Source organism: Peromyscus californicus, unplaced genomic scaffold, assembly GCF_007827085.1.
Source record: "Peromyscus californicus insignis strain IS unplaced genomic scaffold, ASM782708v3 Scaffold_1__1_contigs__length_55948999, whole genome shotgun sequence".
In the NCBI taxonomy this organism is placed as follows: Eukaryota; Metazoa; Chordata; class Mammalia; order Rodentia; family Cricetidae; genus Peromyscus; species Peromyscus californicus.
Genome location: NW_026294492.1, coordinates 6,500,781 through 6,519,278, shown reverse-complemented (window position 1 = coordinate 6,519,278; position 18,498 = coordinate 6,500,781). Strand labels below are relative to the sequence as shown.

Genomic DNA, 18,498 nt, shown 5'->3' with positions numbered 1-18,498 from the left:
AGCCAGATAAGAGCAGACTCCAGGCCAGGAGCTCCAGCAGACCCACAATCCTTCCCTCTTACTAGGACTATTGTAGAGACCTTGACTGAGACTTTTATCTCCAAACTTCATGTGTGAAGTAACGCATACATTTCCCCTTGACATGGTGATGCCATACTGAAGGTCTTAGGCTACTCCACAAGAGCCCATTTAATGCATGGCCTAGGTGAGCTGCGGTTACAATGGTACCGTCTGGAACCCCAGACCTGGAGTTAGGAGTCTGCGGCTAGCCTTGCTGTAGCATCAGCCACTAGATGGCCCAAGCCTGGCTCCTGCAGGGTGGAAGGACCTGCTGGCTCAAGGGGGTGCCCGTGCAGCCGAGCACGCGCCCACTCTGTGCTATGCTGGCTCCTCTCCTCCTCCTCTTTCTTCTCTGGCCCTCATGTCTTTCCCTACGAATCCTACACTTGAGCACCTTGTCAATCTTTGAAGGTTCAAATGCAGACGCTGCTGCTTCCTGCTGAACTACGTCCAGGAGCCCAGCTTGGCCACATAGTGTTAGGGAAGAAATCGGAGCCACCGCCGAGAGGAACTGTAACCTGTCCGTCAACTTCTAAGTCTTTAGAAAGGCGTCCATCCAGCTGCCAATGAACGTCTTTCACTATGCAGTCCTAGCTGGCCCTGGACTCGCCATGTCGACCTGTCTGGCTTCAAACACAGAGGTTTGCCTGTCTCAGCCTCCTGAATGCTGGGATAAAAGGCATGTGCCACCACACCCAGACATTCCTAGTTTTCAAAAAAGCTTCCCTTTCTACCTCTGCTTTAAAAACAAATGGCTTTTCCCCTAACGCTTCTGTGGCACCAGCAGGTTCCTGCTTACATCCATGAACTGCCTGTGCACAGGCACACTATGAGTTGAGTCCAGGCTGGAGCAGTGTTTTCCCAAGTAGCACACCAGTCAAGACATTCATGATTTACCTTTGTGTGTTCTCAAAACAATGACATCCAATTAAGAGGCAGAAGCCCATGAACAGGTAGGACTCAGAGAAAGACACTGGTCAGAATCCTGGGTCTACTCATGCTGGCATGCCAGAGAGTGGATGTTACCATTAGAAGTCAGAGCAAAGGAATGCCATACATCTCCCACCAACCTGGACGTTTGTGCGAGACAATCAGAAATTAACATATACTGGGCTGGAGTATAGCTCACGGGTAGAGCACTTGCCTAGCAAGCATGAAGCCCTGGGTCTATTTCTCAGCACTACTAAGAAAACAATGAATTAATTAAAAACGAACATATCTAAGTGAGAACAAGAAAGGGAGCCATTTAAGAAGGTAGATACTTTCATAAAGTAAGTAAACAAAACACCCCCACTCTACAGGATTCTGCACGCACACCTACTCACTCTAGCCACCTCGAGGCATTAATTACTTTAAGTATGAAAACAGAAGCATGGACTTGACTGGGGAGAGCAAAGAATCGACTTGCTGGATTCCAGCACACGCTTGAAACTGATGTCTGGTATCAGCTTCAAAAGGGAGCAGCCTCATTAAGAAATGGCACACCACCATGTCCCAGGAGTAGGAGAGGGTTGTGCGCAGACTCTGGGTGGGTAAGAGGAGGGAGCCCGCTCGGCCTCTGCATTAGCGGGAGCTTGGAATCAGCTCTGTCCAGGGCAGGTCCCCGTCAGTCTTCAGCACACAGCCTGCCGCCCCTTTTTCTCAGCCTTCCTTATCCCCACCCTCGAGTGACACATGAGGCTTGCAGAGCGCCCTGCCCATACGCAGGTCCTTCCAGCCCAGATCGCCAAGGCCCTGACAAGTGCTTATTAACGCCGGCCACACCCAACAGACCGCAGAACCCGCCTCATCAGCCTTTTGCTTTTTCAATGGTGGTAAAGGTGCAGACACACACACACACACACACACACACACACACACACACACACACACACACACACACACACACACACCCTCCCCCAGCTAGAGACTGGCATAGGTCACAGTAAGTCAGACTAGAGAACTGGGTACAGTGCTTCCTTGCTGCGGCTCCACAGGTTCCCAGTGAAGCAGGAAACACTTCTCAGGAGCCCGAGACCAGAAGCGCCCAGAGGGCATGGCCAGCTAGCTCCTCTTACCTGGCTTCTTAGAAGCCGCACACTAAGTCCTATCGCAGTTTTAAGTTTCAAAATAACTGAGACAAACATACAAAGTGGCGGGCCTCCCTCAGCAGCCCCTCTCAAACGGAATCCAGTACCAGCTCTGGAGGGAGCAGCCAGCTGACATCTGGACAGAGCGGTGGGGGCTGGCAGGGGTGCTGTCGCGGCCCCCAGAGCTTCTTGCAGACTGTCTCACGCAGTGGAAGGATGCCCTTTGCCTTAGATACAACCACTATGGCACAGTGGGACAGAACTAACTGCATGTGACTCCTGAGAACCTCATCATTTGATTTCTTTTCTTTTCTTTCTTTCTTTTTTTTTTTTTTTTTTTTTTTTTGAGACAGGTTCTCAATTATGGAGTTCTGGCTCTGACCTGGAACTCACTACGTAAAAGAGGCTGGCTTGGAACTCACAGAAATCCACCTGCCTCTGCCGCCTGAGTGCTGGGAGTAAAGGCATGCACCACCACACCTGGCCACATTATTTGATTTTTAAAAGCAATTTTAAGCAATAGAAATTGAAGCAAGCCCTGATAACCATAAGCTTCCAATGTAGTGTCTTGTCCCATGAATTAAAAAAGTTACTTTTCTTTTAGGGAGAGCAGGCATGAGATGCTGGGGATCAGGCATGCTTTATAAGGCCTACACTCTCCATAGAGACTAAAATTCTTCCTGAATAAATGGAAGAATGGAAAGGAGAGGGTGGAAAGGGCAGGAAGGCGATCAGACCGTGCACGGGAACCCTGAAGGAAAGCATCACTAATCTTACAACAAGAGCTCCTGGTGGACCTTCCCCAGCACCTGTTTAAGCTTCTGGGGCTCCGATTTCTCAAGTAACTACATGCCAGAACTCACTCGATAGTTTTTCTTTTTGTTTTTCTTGAGACAGGGTTTCTCTATGGAGCCCTGGTTGTCCTGGATCTTGCTCTGTAGACCAGGCTGGCCTGGAACTCAGAGATCTGCCTGCCTCTGCCTCCTGAGTGCTGGGATTAAAGGTGTGCGCCACCACCGCCCAGCAAAACTCCAATAATTTTAATGAATAGAATGGAGAGACTGTCATGGGAAGGGAGACATAACTTAAGAATATGCTTGCTTGTCCCTAAGAATCCCCTGAAAAGTCCCAGAAAATCATCCAAGTGACCCTCTGAATGGAGGCAACTGTCAACGCAGGAGGCGGAAGGCTCCCCCGCGGTTATGTTTGCTAACGGTGGGAAATGCACACTGCTGCTAACTTGGATTTACCCTTTCTGCAGAAACCCCACCTGGCTGCCGGGACGCTGCCGCACTAATCCTTACATCACGGAATGGGGGGAGGGCAGAGTATGAATGCTACTCCGCAAATGAGGAAGTGAAGCCAAGGAAAGGAGTGCCTGGGTGGACCCGGGGGTCAGGCAGGAGGCACTGGCAGGTGACAGCCCAGCCTGGAGGCACCACATACTGGACTCTGCGTTGAGGGACATCAAGAAAAAATGCTGCTTCGGAGGAGGGTGGGAACTGCAAGGACAGTTTCATAACCTCTAGGAGGGGACAAGTGTAAAACTACAAAACAGATCAGCTGTGAAATCGGGAAGCTCCTCCCACTTTTCAGACAGCTGGGAGGGACACGCCCTGGACGTTATGAAATACCTTCGCTTCGTCGTTGATGTCCCAGGTGAAGGAAATGGCATTGTAAGCAATCTCTTCAATGTTGCTGATAGTATTGAAGCTTTCTTTGTAGTCGGCTACATGAAGCATTGGACGAGAAAAAGAAAGTCACGACTGTTACTTTCAATGTGAGATCATGGCAGGCAAAGAAATACTCAGTTTGCGGCATTATCCTCTGACAATTTAAATAAGCATTTTGTTGGGTTGAAAGAAATTCTAAAATAAAGGAGGAAAAAATAATCCCAGGACTCTATTTTTTTTTTTTTTAAATACAGGCAAGCTTAGATACAGTTAATTCCATTATCATTGGATCAAAATTAGGAAGTTTAAGTCTAAAAAGTTTAAGCATGGTCTTAAGATCCTAAAACTGATCTCTGGAAGCAAGATTAGAACTCAGATCTTCTAAGCTGGGTGTAGAGGCACATGCCTATAATCCCAGAAACTGGGAGGCCGAAGCAGGAGGATTTTGGTGTGAATTCAAGGGCAGCCTGGGATATGCAAAGAGTTTGAGACCAGCCTGAGTAGATTGAAAGACCTTGTCCCAACAAAGAGAGAACTCGGCTCTTCTGATTCTTACAGAAAAGAGAGCCTGAGAATTTCAGAAGATAAACAGGAGCCCCAGATGGACAACCACCTGTGGGTAGATGATGGCAGGAGCCCCCAGGTGGATGGCCACCTGTGGGTAGATGATGGTGTTGTGTAAGACTGGAAACCGGAAGGGAACAGATGCTTTGTAGAGCTGAACCCTGGGCATCCACCACTGGATTATTATAGACCAGTGAGATCAGCAACCTAGCTCAGGGTGTAGCTGGAGAAGTGGTTTCCTTTTGCACATTTGGAACTCTCTTTATCATTATCTCTAAAGAAGACCAAGCATCTCCTAAAGACGACATTACCACCCCCCAAAATGTGCCGACTGGGAGGTGCGGCTTGATGGTTGAGGGCTCGTCTAGCAGGTGTGCCGGCCCAGGCTCCATCCTCAGCGCAGCAGAGAAGGGGTAAGAAGAACCACAGGCTGAAAGTGGGACACTCCTATGTTAGCTGGCTAAAGTCCCTGGCTCCAGAGTCACACGGCAAACCACGGCCTGGGCACAGGCCCCGAGAAGGAAGTGAGGACAGAGCCCTGATTCCAGGAGGCACAGGACACTGCCTGGAACACATCTGTGGCTGGCATCAGAATTCAAACGCTTTCGGCAGGAAGTTCATCAACGCCAAAAATAACCGGGTTTGGGGGGCTGGGCCCCGGGCTTCCGAGAGCAAAGGTGGGCTTCCGGCCACTCACCGATGTCGATGCACCTCTGCTTGGCCGTGTGCTGCCGGGAGTGCCAGTACTTCCAGTGCCTCAGCTGCTCTTCCCTGTTTTTGTCCTCGGCAAAAACCACCATGATCACGCTCTGGGGACGAGAACGCGGCACGGCGTGAGGACGCAGCACAGCGTGAGGAAACCCAGGGGCGAGCAGCTTCCGGGGAGGTCTTCGTTACCAGATCTTACAGTTAAGGCTTAAAGCAACACTGTGGGGGACTAGAGTGATGGCCCAGGAGCTCTGAACACGCGCTGCTCTCCCAGAGGACCTGAGTTCTGTTCCCGGCACCCACCTCTGGGCCTCTCACAACAGCCTGTAACTCCAGCTCCAAGGGAGCCTCCAAGGGCATCTCCATCATGTGCAAACACTCACAGAGACATAGGAATAAAGGTAAAAATAATCCTTAAACACAATCCACAAGCCCTAGCACTTTCAGGCCTGTATTCCGTTACAAGAACCTGGAAGTATTAGGAACTAGGGTCCCTGATAGCAGCTTCTCGGAGAGCAATATCAGGTACAGAACTTACTCGAACTTTGCTGATCGGGTGGTGGACCCCTTCATTGCTGCTCACTTCCTTTAAGGTGACTGGATAGAACTGGCCTTTGTTCAGGTAAGTCATAGTGCTGTCCCCTTGCTTCTGCCGAAGTGACTTGGAGGCTTCTAGGGTATACTCAAAGTTGTTCCTACAGGAGAAAGAAGCAACAGGTCTCCGGGCCAGTCTCTTGGAAACTTCTGGTACACCTCAGTCCTGAAGTGATGTGTGTGATGTGCGTGTGCGTGTGCGTGTGTGTGTGTGTGTGTGTGTGTGTGTGTGTGTGTGTGTGTGTGTGTCGGGGGGGTTACTGAGAAGAAGACCATCAGCAAACATCCAGCGGACGACACCATGTTAGAAGCAGCACGTGCCCCCTTTTCTTGAGAAACAGGATCCAAACACAAGTGCTTAGGGACCATTGGTGACCAGAAAGTCTCAGACAGTGGCTATGAAATACTGATTACATGTTCTATGTAATGACGTAATGTCAACAACTAGACATTCGGATGCTTGGGCTACAAACGACATCAGGAACTGGACAGGTGGTGGCAGGAACCTCCTGGGGCTGGCTGCCAAGCTGGCCTTTATGGAACAAAGGTTGAAAATGGGCTAGGAGCACGACACTCGGTCATTTGGGAGCACGACACTCGGTCATTTGGGAGCACGACACTCGGTCAATTGCCTGCTAGCACTCTCCTGTAGCTTCTGTCTGCAAGTTGTCTCTAGACAGGCACTCCATGACTGCCTATGTCTCCTGCTACTTTACACAACCACTCAGAACCTACCTTCCTAGACCAGATGTCAGCCAAATACAAAACTTTTTAAGTAAAGTTTTATTAGAACACAGCCGTACCACTCGCTTATGCCTTATCTGCAGACCCTTTTTTCATTGTGACGGCAAAGTTGGCTAGTCACAGAACTAGAGAGGCTGTCTAGCTGACAGAGCCTGAAGTGTTCACTATCTGACGCGTCACAGGGAAAGCCTGCCAGCTCTAACCCACACCTAATGTTCGTGAGTTTGTGATCCTTACGCCTTGGGACATGCTTATAAAGGAAGTCTAAATCCTGCAAGTTTGTCTGTCTGTCTGTCTGTTTAGTGTGCGTGTGGAGGTCAGAGGACACCTTGTAGGAGGTCCCCTACTTCCACCTTGCTGCCTCCAGGGACTGAACTAGGATCATCAGGCTTGGTGGCAAGCGCCTTTACCCACTGAGCCGTCTCAATGCCCTTGGTTTTGTTTTTTTTTAAAAAAAAACTGCAAAATATGATGCACTTAGACACATACAATAAAAAATGAAATCCTAAACTTTAAAAACAATCTTGAGGTGTTGATATAGACTTCTCACGAACCTAGAAAGTGTTCCTATTCCCAGGCTAGGGTGCAGTTTCGCTAAGCTAAAAGCAAGTGGTCAGGTCAGAAGAGACAGTTACGTTTGTTTATTTTATCATTAACAAGGATAATAAAGTCCTTTGTCCACTTAACTTACCCCTAAACTGTCAGCTATATGTACAGTTTTGGGAACAGACGGCCCGGCGATCTACCTTAATCCCCATCTCTCCCTGAGATTCCATCCCGCTACACCACAGAAGGGAGCCAGGGAAGGAAAAAGTACCAACACCAGGAGCCAAGGAGGCGAAACCCAGAGTCCCACATCGAATCACCACAGGGAAAGTTCCCTACCCAAGGTAAAGCCACAGCCGGCAGAGTCAGAGGAGGGCGAAAGCGGGCCAAAGCTACCTCGGATTTGTCAGAACCAACGCACCAGAAGGAGAAGTGACCACAGAGGCTGAAAATTCAAGAGTCAAATAAAAAGACAACTATTACCCAGAAACACTGTCAAACACATAGTCCTCTGAATTCATGCCCGGCATCCGAAGACTGAGGTCCGAGGGGAAGAAAACCTGAAATATCAATGGAGTGAGCCACGGCCATTTAACTATCATCATGGTTACTAATGACCAAGGTCCGGTATGGCTACAGTGTATGGCATACGGTAACCCACAACCCTTTTGAGGCTCATTTCAAAATAAGAATTTTAAATCTATAAAAAAAATTTAAATTAAGAAAAGTCATAAAAAATAAATATCAGTCTGGTGGTGTGTCTTGCACCTTTAATCCCAGCATTCGGGAGGCAAAGGCAGGTGGATCTCTGAGTTCAAGGCCAGCCTGGTCTACAGAGAGAGTTCCAGGACAGTCAGAGCTACACAGACAAATCCTGTTCTGAAAAACCAATACATATATAGATAATAAAAAGTAAATATCTAATTTTATCCACCACTCATGTGAATAACTACACACAGGCACACGCGCGTGCACGTGCACACACAGACACTTCACAAAGTGCCTGTGATCCACTCTTCCCTGTCCCTTATCTTTCCCACACATCAAATGTTCAGAGTCTAGAATCTGCAGCCAAAATACAAGGGCCAGGAGTCAAGTGTGCACCAGGGCTGGGCAAGTCGACTACCCTTTCCTGGAAAGTGTCAGTTTCTACTCCTAAAAGATCCTCAGGGGCAGTAAGACCCGCCTCCCTAAGTGCCCATCTTCTCCCCAAGTGAGGTCTTCGTGATCGGACCCTTCCAACGCTCTGGAACTCATAGAGTGTCCTGATGACTACCTCCAACCCTGGATTACGCCACGAAACAAGCAGCGCCCAGCGAAGACACGACAGAGCTGCCACACGAGGCTGGCTTTGGATGCGACAGAGCTGCCACACTAGGCTGGCTTTGGGAGCTTTCTCCGGTCTAGGACGAAAGCTGAAGAAACACTATGAGAATGCACTTGTGGTCGGAAGATTATACACAGGCTTCCTTTCTCTCTCCCCAGCAAACCTCTTAGCGGAAACCATAATTGTTAACTCAGCTGCTGGTAAGATTACCCATGTGCCCTTGATGATAATTTTTGGATTTGTTGGTTTAGTTTACAAATTATACCTACGGGCCTTTCTCTTAAAAAAAAAAAAAAAATCTTTTTATTCCTGATCCACTCATTCCGGGCTAAGTTTCAAGCTTACATAACCAGGAAAAGGTGGAACCCAATACTTAGACAAACATGCTGCCGTCTTAGGAAGATGTTTTTGTCTTTTGTACCTCCTGAACGCCCTCCTTGAAGGTCTCTGAGAAGGTGGAGTCTGGAGTCCTCCGCTGAGCGTTGGGAGGCTGAGTGCCCGAGCTGAACTGGTCAGTGCTGAGGCTCCGGTCGAACACCACCACGCGCTCGGCGGCGGGCTCAGGGTGGTACACCGATGGGGGGATGCCCACAGCAAAGCCGTGCGGCTGGATTTCGGTCTTGATGGAGTGGGTAGGCATGGTTGCTATGGAGACAGTGACTGTTGTATCAGGAGCTGTCAGGTGGCCTCTCTTATCAGCGCCCAGCTGGTTGCCGTGGGGGAGGACAATGTTGAAGGGCATGTTCTTCAGCACTTGCACCCTGTTTTCGCCAGCAGAAATGAGGGGCTGCTCCGTCACATTTGGCATGCTGGTTCTTCGAGAAAGGAGAAAGGCCGTTATGTTTTCAACTTTGGTGCTGATACAGGGCTTTGATGATTTGAAAGGAGCAGGTGCTGGGGCTCCAACCAGGGCTTCATGTACACTGAGCACATGCTCCAGGTAACCCGTCACTCTGATGGTCTGGGCTTCCCATAGCAGTTATGCACGGGACAGACGCCAACGAAACAGGAGCTGGAGGAAGGGCCCGTTCCCGGTGAAGACCCCACAGCCGTCAGTCAAGCAACACCCACAGCAAGAGCACATTCACTCTGAAGGGACCCAGAGCGTTCCTCCAGTACGTGCTAGTCCCAACGATCCTAACGTAGACCTTTGTATTTATCATAAACCTGATGCTGTGAGTGCACAGATTCCAGAGTGAGACCACTGGGTTCAAACTGTGCCTCAGCTGGAGCAAGATATTATGTCTCTCAGGACTCCCATTCTCATCTGTGAGACGTAAAAACAATGTGTCCTAGCTTGCGTCTCTGTGATAAAACACTATGACCAAACGCAGCCTGGGGGAGGAAAGGCCTGCACATCACAGTCCGTCATCAAGGGACGCCATGGCTGAAACTCAAGGGGACCACAGAAGAACTGCTTACCCGCTTGCTCCTGCTGCCTTCTGCCTGGGGATGGCACCGCCCACAGTGGGCTGGGCCCTCAGACATCAATCAGCAACCAAGAAAATGCCCCATAGACAGGCCCACGGGCCAATCTGCTGGGAGCAATCCCTCAGTTGAGGTTCCCTCTGCCCAGGTAGGTTTGTCTAGGTTTGTGTTGAGTTGACAAAAACTAGCCAGCATGGTGGGTGTCTGTCCTCTCTCACGGGTGCTGAGTACGGAGTTCAGGGAACAACACCCGCACACGCACACAGACGCTCACAAGTAAGCACTGCCAAGCATCACTCTCTAATACCGATGCCATCTGGCTTTCCCAAGGAAAAGTCATTATCATACTTTATCAGTAGATATTTTATACAAAATTAATCATGGTTTAATATTAAGGTAATGTGAATGTTCAGTTTTAAAAATAATCATTTTTGAATATATGTGTATATGTGTATGTATGTGTGTGTACATGTACATGTGTATATGTACGTGTGTGTATATGTGTATACACCTCTGTGTGTGTTCATGTATGTGTGTATATGTGTATGTGTGTGTACACCTCTGTGTACATGTATAGGTGTATGGGCGTGCGTGTGTGTGTGTGTGTGTGTGTGTGTGTGTGTGTGTGTGTGTGTGTGTGTGTGTATGCGCGCGCGTATGTGTGATATGTAGGTGGCAGCCCGCTGAGGTCAGAAGTCAACTCTATGGAGCGTTCTCTCCTTCCACCTTCCTTCCGGGTTCCGAGGACAGAACTCAAGCTGGCAGGTTTACCCTGAGCTGTTACTCTAGCCCCAATGTGGAGTTGTTCACTGGTTTGCCCCGCCTTTTTCTCCGGGACCGGGGACAGAACCGAGTCCTGCTGTATGTGCTTGCCGAGTGTTCTTCCACCAAGCTTCCCCGGTCCATGAATGTATTTTTAAAGCCTCCTGAAACCTTACAAACTGAAAACGTCAAGGAACAAAACCAAGGCGATTTTACACATCTCTGAACTGTAAACTCACTCCTGAGGACAGATCCTAAAGAAAATATCAGGAAGCTGAGGCAGGAGGATTGAAAGCTGCAGGCCAACCCAGACAACTTGAGACCCAGTCTCAAAATAAAAGTTTTTACTGTGTCTTTGTCACAGTAAAAGACTAGACATGGCTGCGAAATTAAGTGCATTCTGAGTTCACTTCCAGACACTTAGCAAAAGTATATCAAATAAAACATGAATTAATGCTAGCGTTAAGGAAGAGACAAGAACAGCTTCACATTAGAGCTGTTGAGGGTGGCAGTGAATATATGCTGGCTTCTACCATTTCTCCTTTTACTGAGCTCAGAAAGATTCATAATAAAGAGTAAAAAATAAAATCTATAAATAAGCTGCTCTCCAAAAAAATACATTTTAAATAGCAATATGGAAAATATTTATGAAACAAATTACAAGTAATAAATGCCCACTTCCAAAAACTGTCTGCACCTGTAACCACAGCCACAGTAAAGAAATAATTGTCAGGAGCGTGGAATATGAACCACTCCTCATTCCTTAAATCAGCTTCTGTCCCCTTCCCCTGCAAGATGGGATCTGGCTACCATGGCCCAGGCTGGCCTTGAACTCCTGCTTCAGGCTACCTAGGATTACAGGTATATGCTACCATGCCCAGCTGTTTTATTTTGTATTACTAATAAAACAAGGGTCGATTTAAAAGCTGTTTTTAGGGCTAGCAAAATGGTTCTGTGGGTAAAGGTGCTTGCCACAAAGTCTAATGACTTGAGTTCGATACCCGGAAGCCACAGATGGCAAGAGGGGACTTTCCTTAAGCTACCTTCTGACTGTCACGTGTGCACCTTGGTACACACAGACACGTGAGTGCACGCAAATAAAATAAATAAGTGTAACATGTGTCTTTTAAAAACGTTTCATGGCCACACGGCTGAGTTGTAATGAATCTACCAAAGTTTTAACCCAAAATGCCTTCAGGAGGAGTTTGGATGTCAATTCACTGAGTTTTACTCAGACGACTGTTCCTGAGTCACTGGTATGTAACTTCTCTTTCTGGTTGTTTGTTTCGTTTTGCTTCATTCTGTTTCTTTTTGCAGATGTGGGGACTGAACCCAGGACCTTGCCCATGCCAGTCTAGTGTGCCATCACAGAGCTGCATGCCAAGCCTTGCTTTGTCTAAAGCAGGTTCTCCCAAGATCCAGGCTCGCTAGAGCTCTTGAGCCTCCTGCTTCTGCCGCCCGCGTGCTGGGACGACAGGTGTGCGCCACCACAGCCAGGCGGTTGTTCAGACCCTTCCCCGTCTCATCCCCCTGTGGAGGGTCTCAACACAGATGAACAAACACTTCGGGTTTTAAAAACTCCCTCTGGAAGAGGAGAGGATGCTCATGTTTTCTAGGAAAGGGAATGCTGCCTAAATAAACAGTAACTTCTCAGAGTAACAGAGGCAACTCCGCAACAGGCTCGAACTCTGAGAGGATGGGTCACTCCACCGCCTCTTCCCCCAGAACCTTCCGGTTTCACCCGGTGGAACCGCCCCACCTCTTGACGGTGTACCCCGGCGTACACCGACTGCCCCACTTACCGTTTGCTGTGCTCTGGATCCTGGTGCTCCCCCTCTGGCTTGGCTGCGGATGCCCGGCGCTCTCTGGGAACCTAAAGCATTAACACCAATGAAAGGGATTTGGTCCTTATGCAGGGGAGAAGCCTTCACCTGAAGGAGCAACCTTTTATTTCCCGGCAGGCTCCCTACTTCACTCAACTCCTGATTGTCTGCTGAGCACCAATCTGCTCCAAAGGAGCTACTAGCCTGGTTACCACGGCAAGAGGTGACAAGCAACTGCTGAACAGACTTGGGGCGCCACAAACGCAGTCTGTCACGTAAGGATTTCTTTCTTCTTTATTTAAACATTTTAAAACACGTGTTTTATTTTATGTGTATGAATGTTTTGCCTGGACCTATGTCCATGCACCAAGTGAGTGAATGGTGCCCATGATCAAAAGAGGGCACCAGATGCCCTGAAACTGGAGTTATAGACAGCTGTGAGCCACCACGTGGGTGCTGGGAACTGAACCCAGGTCCTCTGGAAGAGCAGCCAGTGCTCTTAACCACTGAGCCATCTCTCCAGCCCTGTTCTACTTCTTTTATAACTCTTCTTTTCTTTGCCCCAAAGCCGAAAAGCAGACAAAGGACACTGGGCACACTGTGACATGAACCCACCTGAGATATAGCCCAAAGAGGTACACAAATGTTGTTGATACGTGGGTGAGATATGTGAGATATTTGCGGTACAAGAATTCTTTCACATTTCACCATTAACGACAAAACAAGGGGCCTGCGAGATGGCTCCGTGGTTAAGAGTGAGCAGTGCCCTTGCACGGGAGTTCGGGTTCCAGCACTCACATCAGGCAGTTCACAGCCACCCCATAACTCCAGCCTCAGGGGATCCAACTCCCTCTTCTGGCCTCTGTGGGCACCCGCACTCATTTGCAGACATTCCCCCCCACGTTCCCCGCGTACACACACACACACACACACACACACACACACACACACACACACACGACATGAAACTAAGTGTTGTCTGATTGATTAGCAATCCGTTTTTAAAGCATTGCTAGTTATTAAGTATATATAACAGTGGATGCTCACAATCAAGAAAATCAAATGGCCATTCCTGAGCATCTGCCATTGGTCAAGCCTAGGAGACAGCAGACACAGGCCACTCCTCAGCACCAGAGAGGACAGTCTGTGGCAGGAACGGAATACATCCTAGTTCCTGGGCCTGAGAGTCAAAGTGACACACGGGCTGTCCAGTGTGACATAGGTCATCAGTGATTGGCAGCTGAATTACTGGGACTCCGTTAAGAACCATGAGGTAGACTAGTACAAAAACCTACACACAGTACACATGATAGTGAAGGCTAATTCAGCTGTCTAGAAGCAGACAGGATAAACGTACTCTGATCTCAGAATTGTAAAAATGTGCATTTCCCCAACCAATCCTAAGACTGTGATAGCGGTCACAGAAAAGGCAATTGCCCTGACCACCAGGTAGGGGAGAGCCAGGTCAGTCGGCAACAACCCCTTTCCACGGCACCAGGAACCAAGTTTGTTCAAATGTTCAAACTGGGGGAGACATGGCGACTACCTTCTTTTATGGCAGCGTCTCCGTCAGCTAGGGCCACAGCCGCTGTTTAAAAACGCCCTTTGATTCTGTGATCGTGGATGCTCGGCTTTGAACCACAGAAAGCCCGAGTGCTCATTAAACTATTTATAGTCACTAGAGAAGCAGTCAGCCCGACACTCAGCAAATGACTGTTTTATAGGCTGCTGAATCAGGTGCGTCTGAGAACGCACGCCATCGGGGCTGTAAGGAGCCCGCAACCCACCTTGTAGTAGTCATAGAGCAGGCCCAGGGCAGCCGCACTGTCTTCGTCCCCATTGATGCTCATCATCGCTTTGGTGGCTGCGGTGAGGGGGTTTTCCAGGAAAGACTTCCAGGCCTCATCCTCGCTGGTATAGGAGCGCCGCTGTGGATAAAGGGCTTCATTCTGAAGAACCAGCACCGGCCTTTTGCTTCGGAGGAAGAAATTCAAAGTTAAATCCACATTTCCCATAGCAAGACGGCTTACAAGCTGTTTAAAACACAGAAAACAAAACTGAACCGACAGTTCTTTGACATCCCTATAAAACAGGACACAGAGCCCTGTGCCAGATAGTAATTACAGGTAAGAGGCGGCTCAGTGGCCTCCCGGCATGGACAAGGTACTAGGTTCCATCTCCTACTTTATAACGAATTAAATACCAACACCTTTTGAAGGCCCGCCTGCAGAAAACTCAATAAAGTAAACGAAGTGGTGTCCACGCTCCTCTTAAAGGTATTTTTGGAATAAATAAAAACATTCAGAAAACTCAGGTTTGATTTACAAAACGCTTTTTCTAAAGGCATGTTTTAAATCGCCTCGTGGCCTATGAGCTACATCAATGACCCTAGGAAGTCAAACGAAGACTCGCTCAGAAGGCACAGTAGACCCAAGGACCCCCGTCAGAGACACTGAGAAGATGTCAAAACCCATACTACCCCCAAGAGGACACAGGGCCGTTCACATATCAGCGGCACACACAGGCACACGCAAGGAATGGGTACTTTTCAGACACACTCAGGCAGGGAGGGCTTGTCAAGGTGCTACACACACTTCCCCCTTCCCCCTGCCGAAGCCGATGACTTAAAACAGCTCCTTCCGAGAAACAGGGCCAGGAAGAAGGGCCCAAAAGCAAAAGGGACATTTCACTTAATCCTTCAGGGTAGATGAGAAAGTTAGAAGACTCTACTGTTACTAGAAGGAGGAGCCTGGAACGTAGCCAAAGGGGACTATAAATCAATAAAGAAGCATAATTTTCTGGCATGGGAGTGAACTGCTTATCTTAGAGATAAACGCAACCTACAACAAAGGAAGCCATGGAAGGGAAATCAGCCTTTTTAGAAAATAGTGGACAAAACTGATTTCAAACATGTTTACATGGACCCCGGGAAGACGGCCCAGTGGGTACAGGCACTTGCTCCCAAGTCTGACGTCTTGAAGTTCTATCCCCGGGACTCACAGAGTGGAAGGAAAGAACAGAGTCCTGCAAGTTGTCGTCTGCCTTTCAAACACACACACACACACACCCCATGCAAATTAATTAATCCATTAAAAACCCTCCTCAGCTGATGACATGCTTCAGCTGGTGAAGGAACCCAAGTGAAATCCCCAAGACCCACATGGCCGAAGGAAAGAGAGGACTTGCCAAAAATTGTCCTCTGACCTCCAAGTGTGTGAATGTGTGTGTGCACGGGTGTGTGTGTGTGTGTGTGTGTGTGTGTGTAGCACACACGCAAACTCATACAATACCATAAATAAACTGTGAAAAAGAAAATCTTTACTAGGCTTTAGGATTTGATGGCATAGCTCAGGTGTTGGGCATGTGATTTCTCTCCTCAGGGTCCAGGGCTTCCTGAGAGTAATCCCCAGTGCTCCCTTCCCCCCAAATAAATAAAATCTTTATTAGTTTTTCACATCGGGCAAGAACTATTTCACATTAACAGTGCAGTTTGTGGGAAAATTCCGGAAAATCAATGGTGACTTTAGTGACGCTTTATAGGAGATTTAATTTAAATGATTCAAGCAAACATTACTGATTCCAAAAACTGGAAATGTCAACAGTCTCAACAACTGTTCAGCTGGTACTATTTAGTAAGTCAATAGAAGGGAGAAGGTGGAACACATTGACTTTAGCGAGACGAAGCGGCCCTCTTTGTGTGTGCGAAGGGGAAAGAATGGAGGTGTCTGGAACTCCTCTGGATGATGGCTGTCCTGACAGGCAGAACGAGGCTCAGTTCTCATTGCAACACACCAGTGAAATATGTAAATGGCCTAGAGGTGACCCTACCTTTTCTAAAAGTGAGTCTACAAAGTCTGATTATCTTTTCAAGTAATCAACAAAGGTTAGGGCTTGGCAGTCACCCAAATCCTTCAAAAACAGAGATTTAGGAAGGAAAAAAGAGAGAGAGAGAAAGAAAGGAAGAAAGAGGAAAAGAGGAGGACATCTTTGAAAAGGGAAGAAAAAAATCCAACAACTCCGTCGTCTGCCCTCAGAAGGCAGAGCTGTCTCAGAGTCCGTCTTTCACTTGTGCCTACGAAGATGATTCTAAGGGCTTATGTCCGGAGGCAGGCTTATTATTTTGAAATTTAAAAACAGAGAAGACTTATCTCCATAAATCTCAAGTTTTAACCAAAGAAAGAAAAATACACAAAATGGCATTCCCCAAGCTTTTGGGTCCTGAGTCCAATGGTGGTACAGTACCCTGGTGAGATACCCTGGCGAGATTCCCTGGTCTACGGCTGAGCTATTATTAATAGCCTAATAGCTACTTCCAGAAGATTCTGACAGCACTTGGCTCGTTCAACAGTCGTAATGCTAGTTTTTCAAGCTTTCCTTCTCCTACCATCCCATCCTACATTGGTACAAGCATCAAAAAATAAATATTTTCCAAGTGGCTTTCTGTCTGCAATCATCCTGAAGGCATTTTATATTTCCAAAGTATGCCTCAAGCCAAGGGGTTGGCGCTGGGGACTTTTGCCTTGTCGACAAGTAGAGAAATAAGCAGACTGGCAATTGCAGTTCACTTCTTCATGACCAGCAAGCTGTTGTTCCGGCCCTGAAGGTTCATGGGTGTTTTCAAATGAGCCTCAGACCTTCAAGAGAGCCCAGTACTCATACAACTTCTTTTTTTTTTTTTTTTTACAAGACAAGATTATTCTGTTGCTGATTCTACACACAGCTAAACCCTCCTTCAGAAAACAGGCACGAGAAAAATCCACCCTTCACAAGTAACTACGAAGCCAATTCTCTGCTCCAGATTTACTGAGCTGAAATAGCCGGGCTCCGACTTTCAGGACATCTTTATAAACACAGAAAAGTTGCGAGTAAAACCGAGAACTCTCCGGGACCCCCTCGTCCTGCCAACGTCCGATCACATCTTAACACCACCCCCTGTACATTTCTCGCTCGCTTCTAAAACCCCAAACTCCCGAGAAAAGCCAATCCCGATCCAAAAGAATTCTCTAAGTTTATCACCCTGCTTGCAGTTTCTTCCTCTTGCTACTCCCGACCAGGAGAAACAGTCTTCTGTAATTACCATCGGTGATGCAAGGGCCCGAGAACACCCACAGCCGTTTTCTCACACAGCAGCCGCAGCGAAGAAAACGCGCGGGCAGCGGACGCTTCCACCTTCCCCTAGATCTCTCCTCGCTCCCGCAGCAGCTCGCTCGGCAGGTGACAGCACGCTGCTGCCCGGGGTCCACCCGTCCCCACCGAGCCATGCATGGGTGACGGGGCCCGGGGGCCCTCCGACGGCGAGCCGAGGGCCGGCTGCCCCCCTGCTCGCCCCGCCCAGCCCGGCCTCGAGGCCCCTCGCTCGGGAGCCCGCGCCGTCGCGGCGGCAGGTGCGGTGGCCCCCGGGGCCCTGGCCGGACTCGCGCCCGCGCCTCACTCACTTGTCGTACTCCTGTGTCATCGCGCTCGCTCGCTCGCTCGCTCGCCGCAGCCGGGCCGCAGAACTGGACTTTCGGGTTGGGACAGTACACCCGATCCGGGGGGGAGGAGGCGGCGGCGGGCGGCGCGCGGCGGCAGGCGGTGGGTCCGGAGCGGCGGCCCCGACGGGTTGGGTTCGCTTTTCTCGCTCTGAGCCGGCTCGGCGCGGGCAGCGCGCACTGGGCGCTGGGCTCGGCCTCCCATTGGCTGGCGACGCGCCGGCCCGGGGCGGGGCTTCGGGGGCCGGGAGGCGGGGCCCTCCGTCTGATTGGTGGGATGGCGGGGCTGGGGAGGGCGGAGTCTGAAGGGCCGGGCGGGTAGGGCGGGGGCCACGCGGTGCGCGGCGGCGCTGGGGGAGCTTGCGCGCCGCTGGCCCCGGTGGCGCCGGCTCGGAGTGGCGCCGGCGCCGCGAGGCTTCGGCGCGCACCCGCGTGGGCGCGTCTCACCTTCCAGTTCTCGCTCGCGGTCACTTCCCCCCGGCTCCATGGCCTTTCCCCTGGGAGAGAGCTTGGGAAGGTTCCGTTCTGTCTTTGCAGCTGTGCAGGTTTGGTCGCGTCCACTCTGTGACAGTCGCCATCTGCACAGCCCCAGAATAGCCCGTTTTCCTCCGGCCAGCGGTCCCTTTTATTGAGCGCCTACCTCGTATCAGGGGCATTGGGCCACTGTAAACCTTCTTCCCAAGCTCCAGAGGAGCTCCAGCCTCCCCGGGAGCATCTCTAACTTGCCTC

The 18,498-nt window shown here is 49.5% G+C and overlaps 1 protein-coding gene across 2 annotated transcripts in view; it reads right to left on the bottom strand.

Moving 5' to 3' along the window:
- Grhl1 (grainyhead like transcription factor 1) overlaps nt 1-17,955 on the bottom strand; it is a 48,705-nt gene extending 30,750 nt beyond the window's left edge. The window contains exons 1-8 of one of the 2 annotated variants that reach the window (XM_052745828.1): nt 17,734-17,955; nt 14,086-14,272; nt 12,278-12,348; nt 8,707-9,100; nt 7,442-7,518; nt 5,613-5,769; nt 5,064-5,175; nt 3,764-3,858 (exon numbers count right to left, since the gene is read on the bottom strand). In XM_052745828.1, coding sequence (XP_052601788.1) covers nt 3,764-3,858; nt 5,064-5,175; nt 5,613-5,769; nt 7,442-7,518; nt 8,707-9,100; nt 12,278-12,348; nt 14,086-14,272; nt 17,734-17,753 — 1,113 coding nt within the window. In that variant the 5' untranslated portion in view covers nt 17,754-17,955. The remainder of the gene's footprint in view (nt 1-3,763; nt 3,859-5,063; nt 5,176-5,612; nt 5,770-7,441; nt 7,519-8,706; nt 9,101-12,277; nt 12,349-14,085; nt 14,273-17,733) is intronic. The other variant, XM_052745827.1, reaches the window with a different exon arrangement.
- Nucleotides 17,956-18,498: the final 543 nt, after the last annotated feature.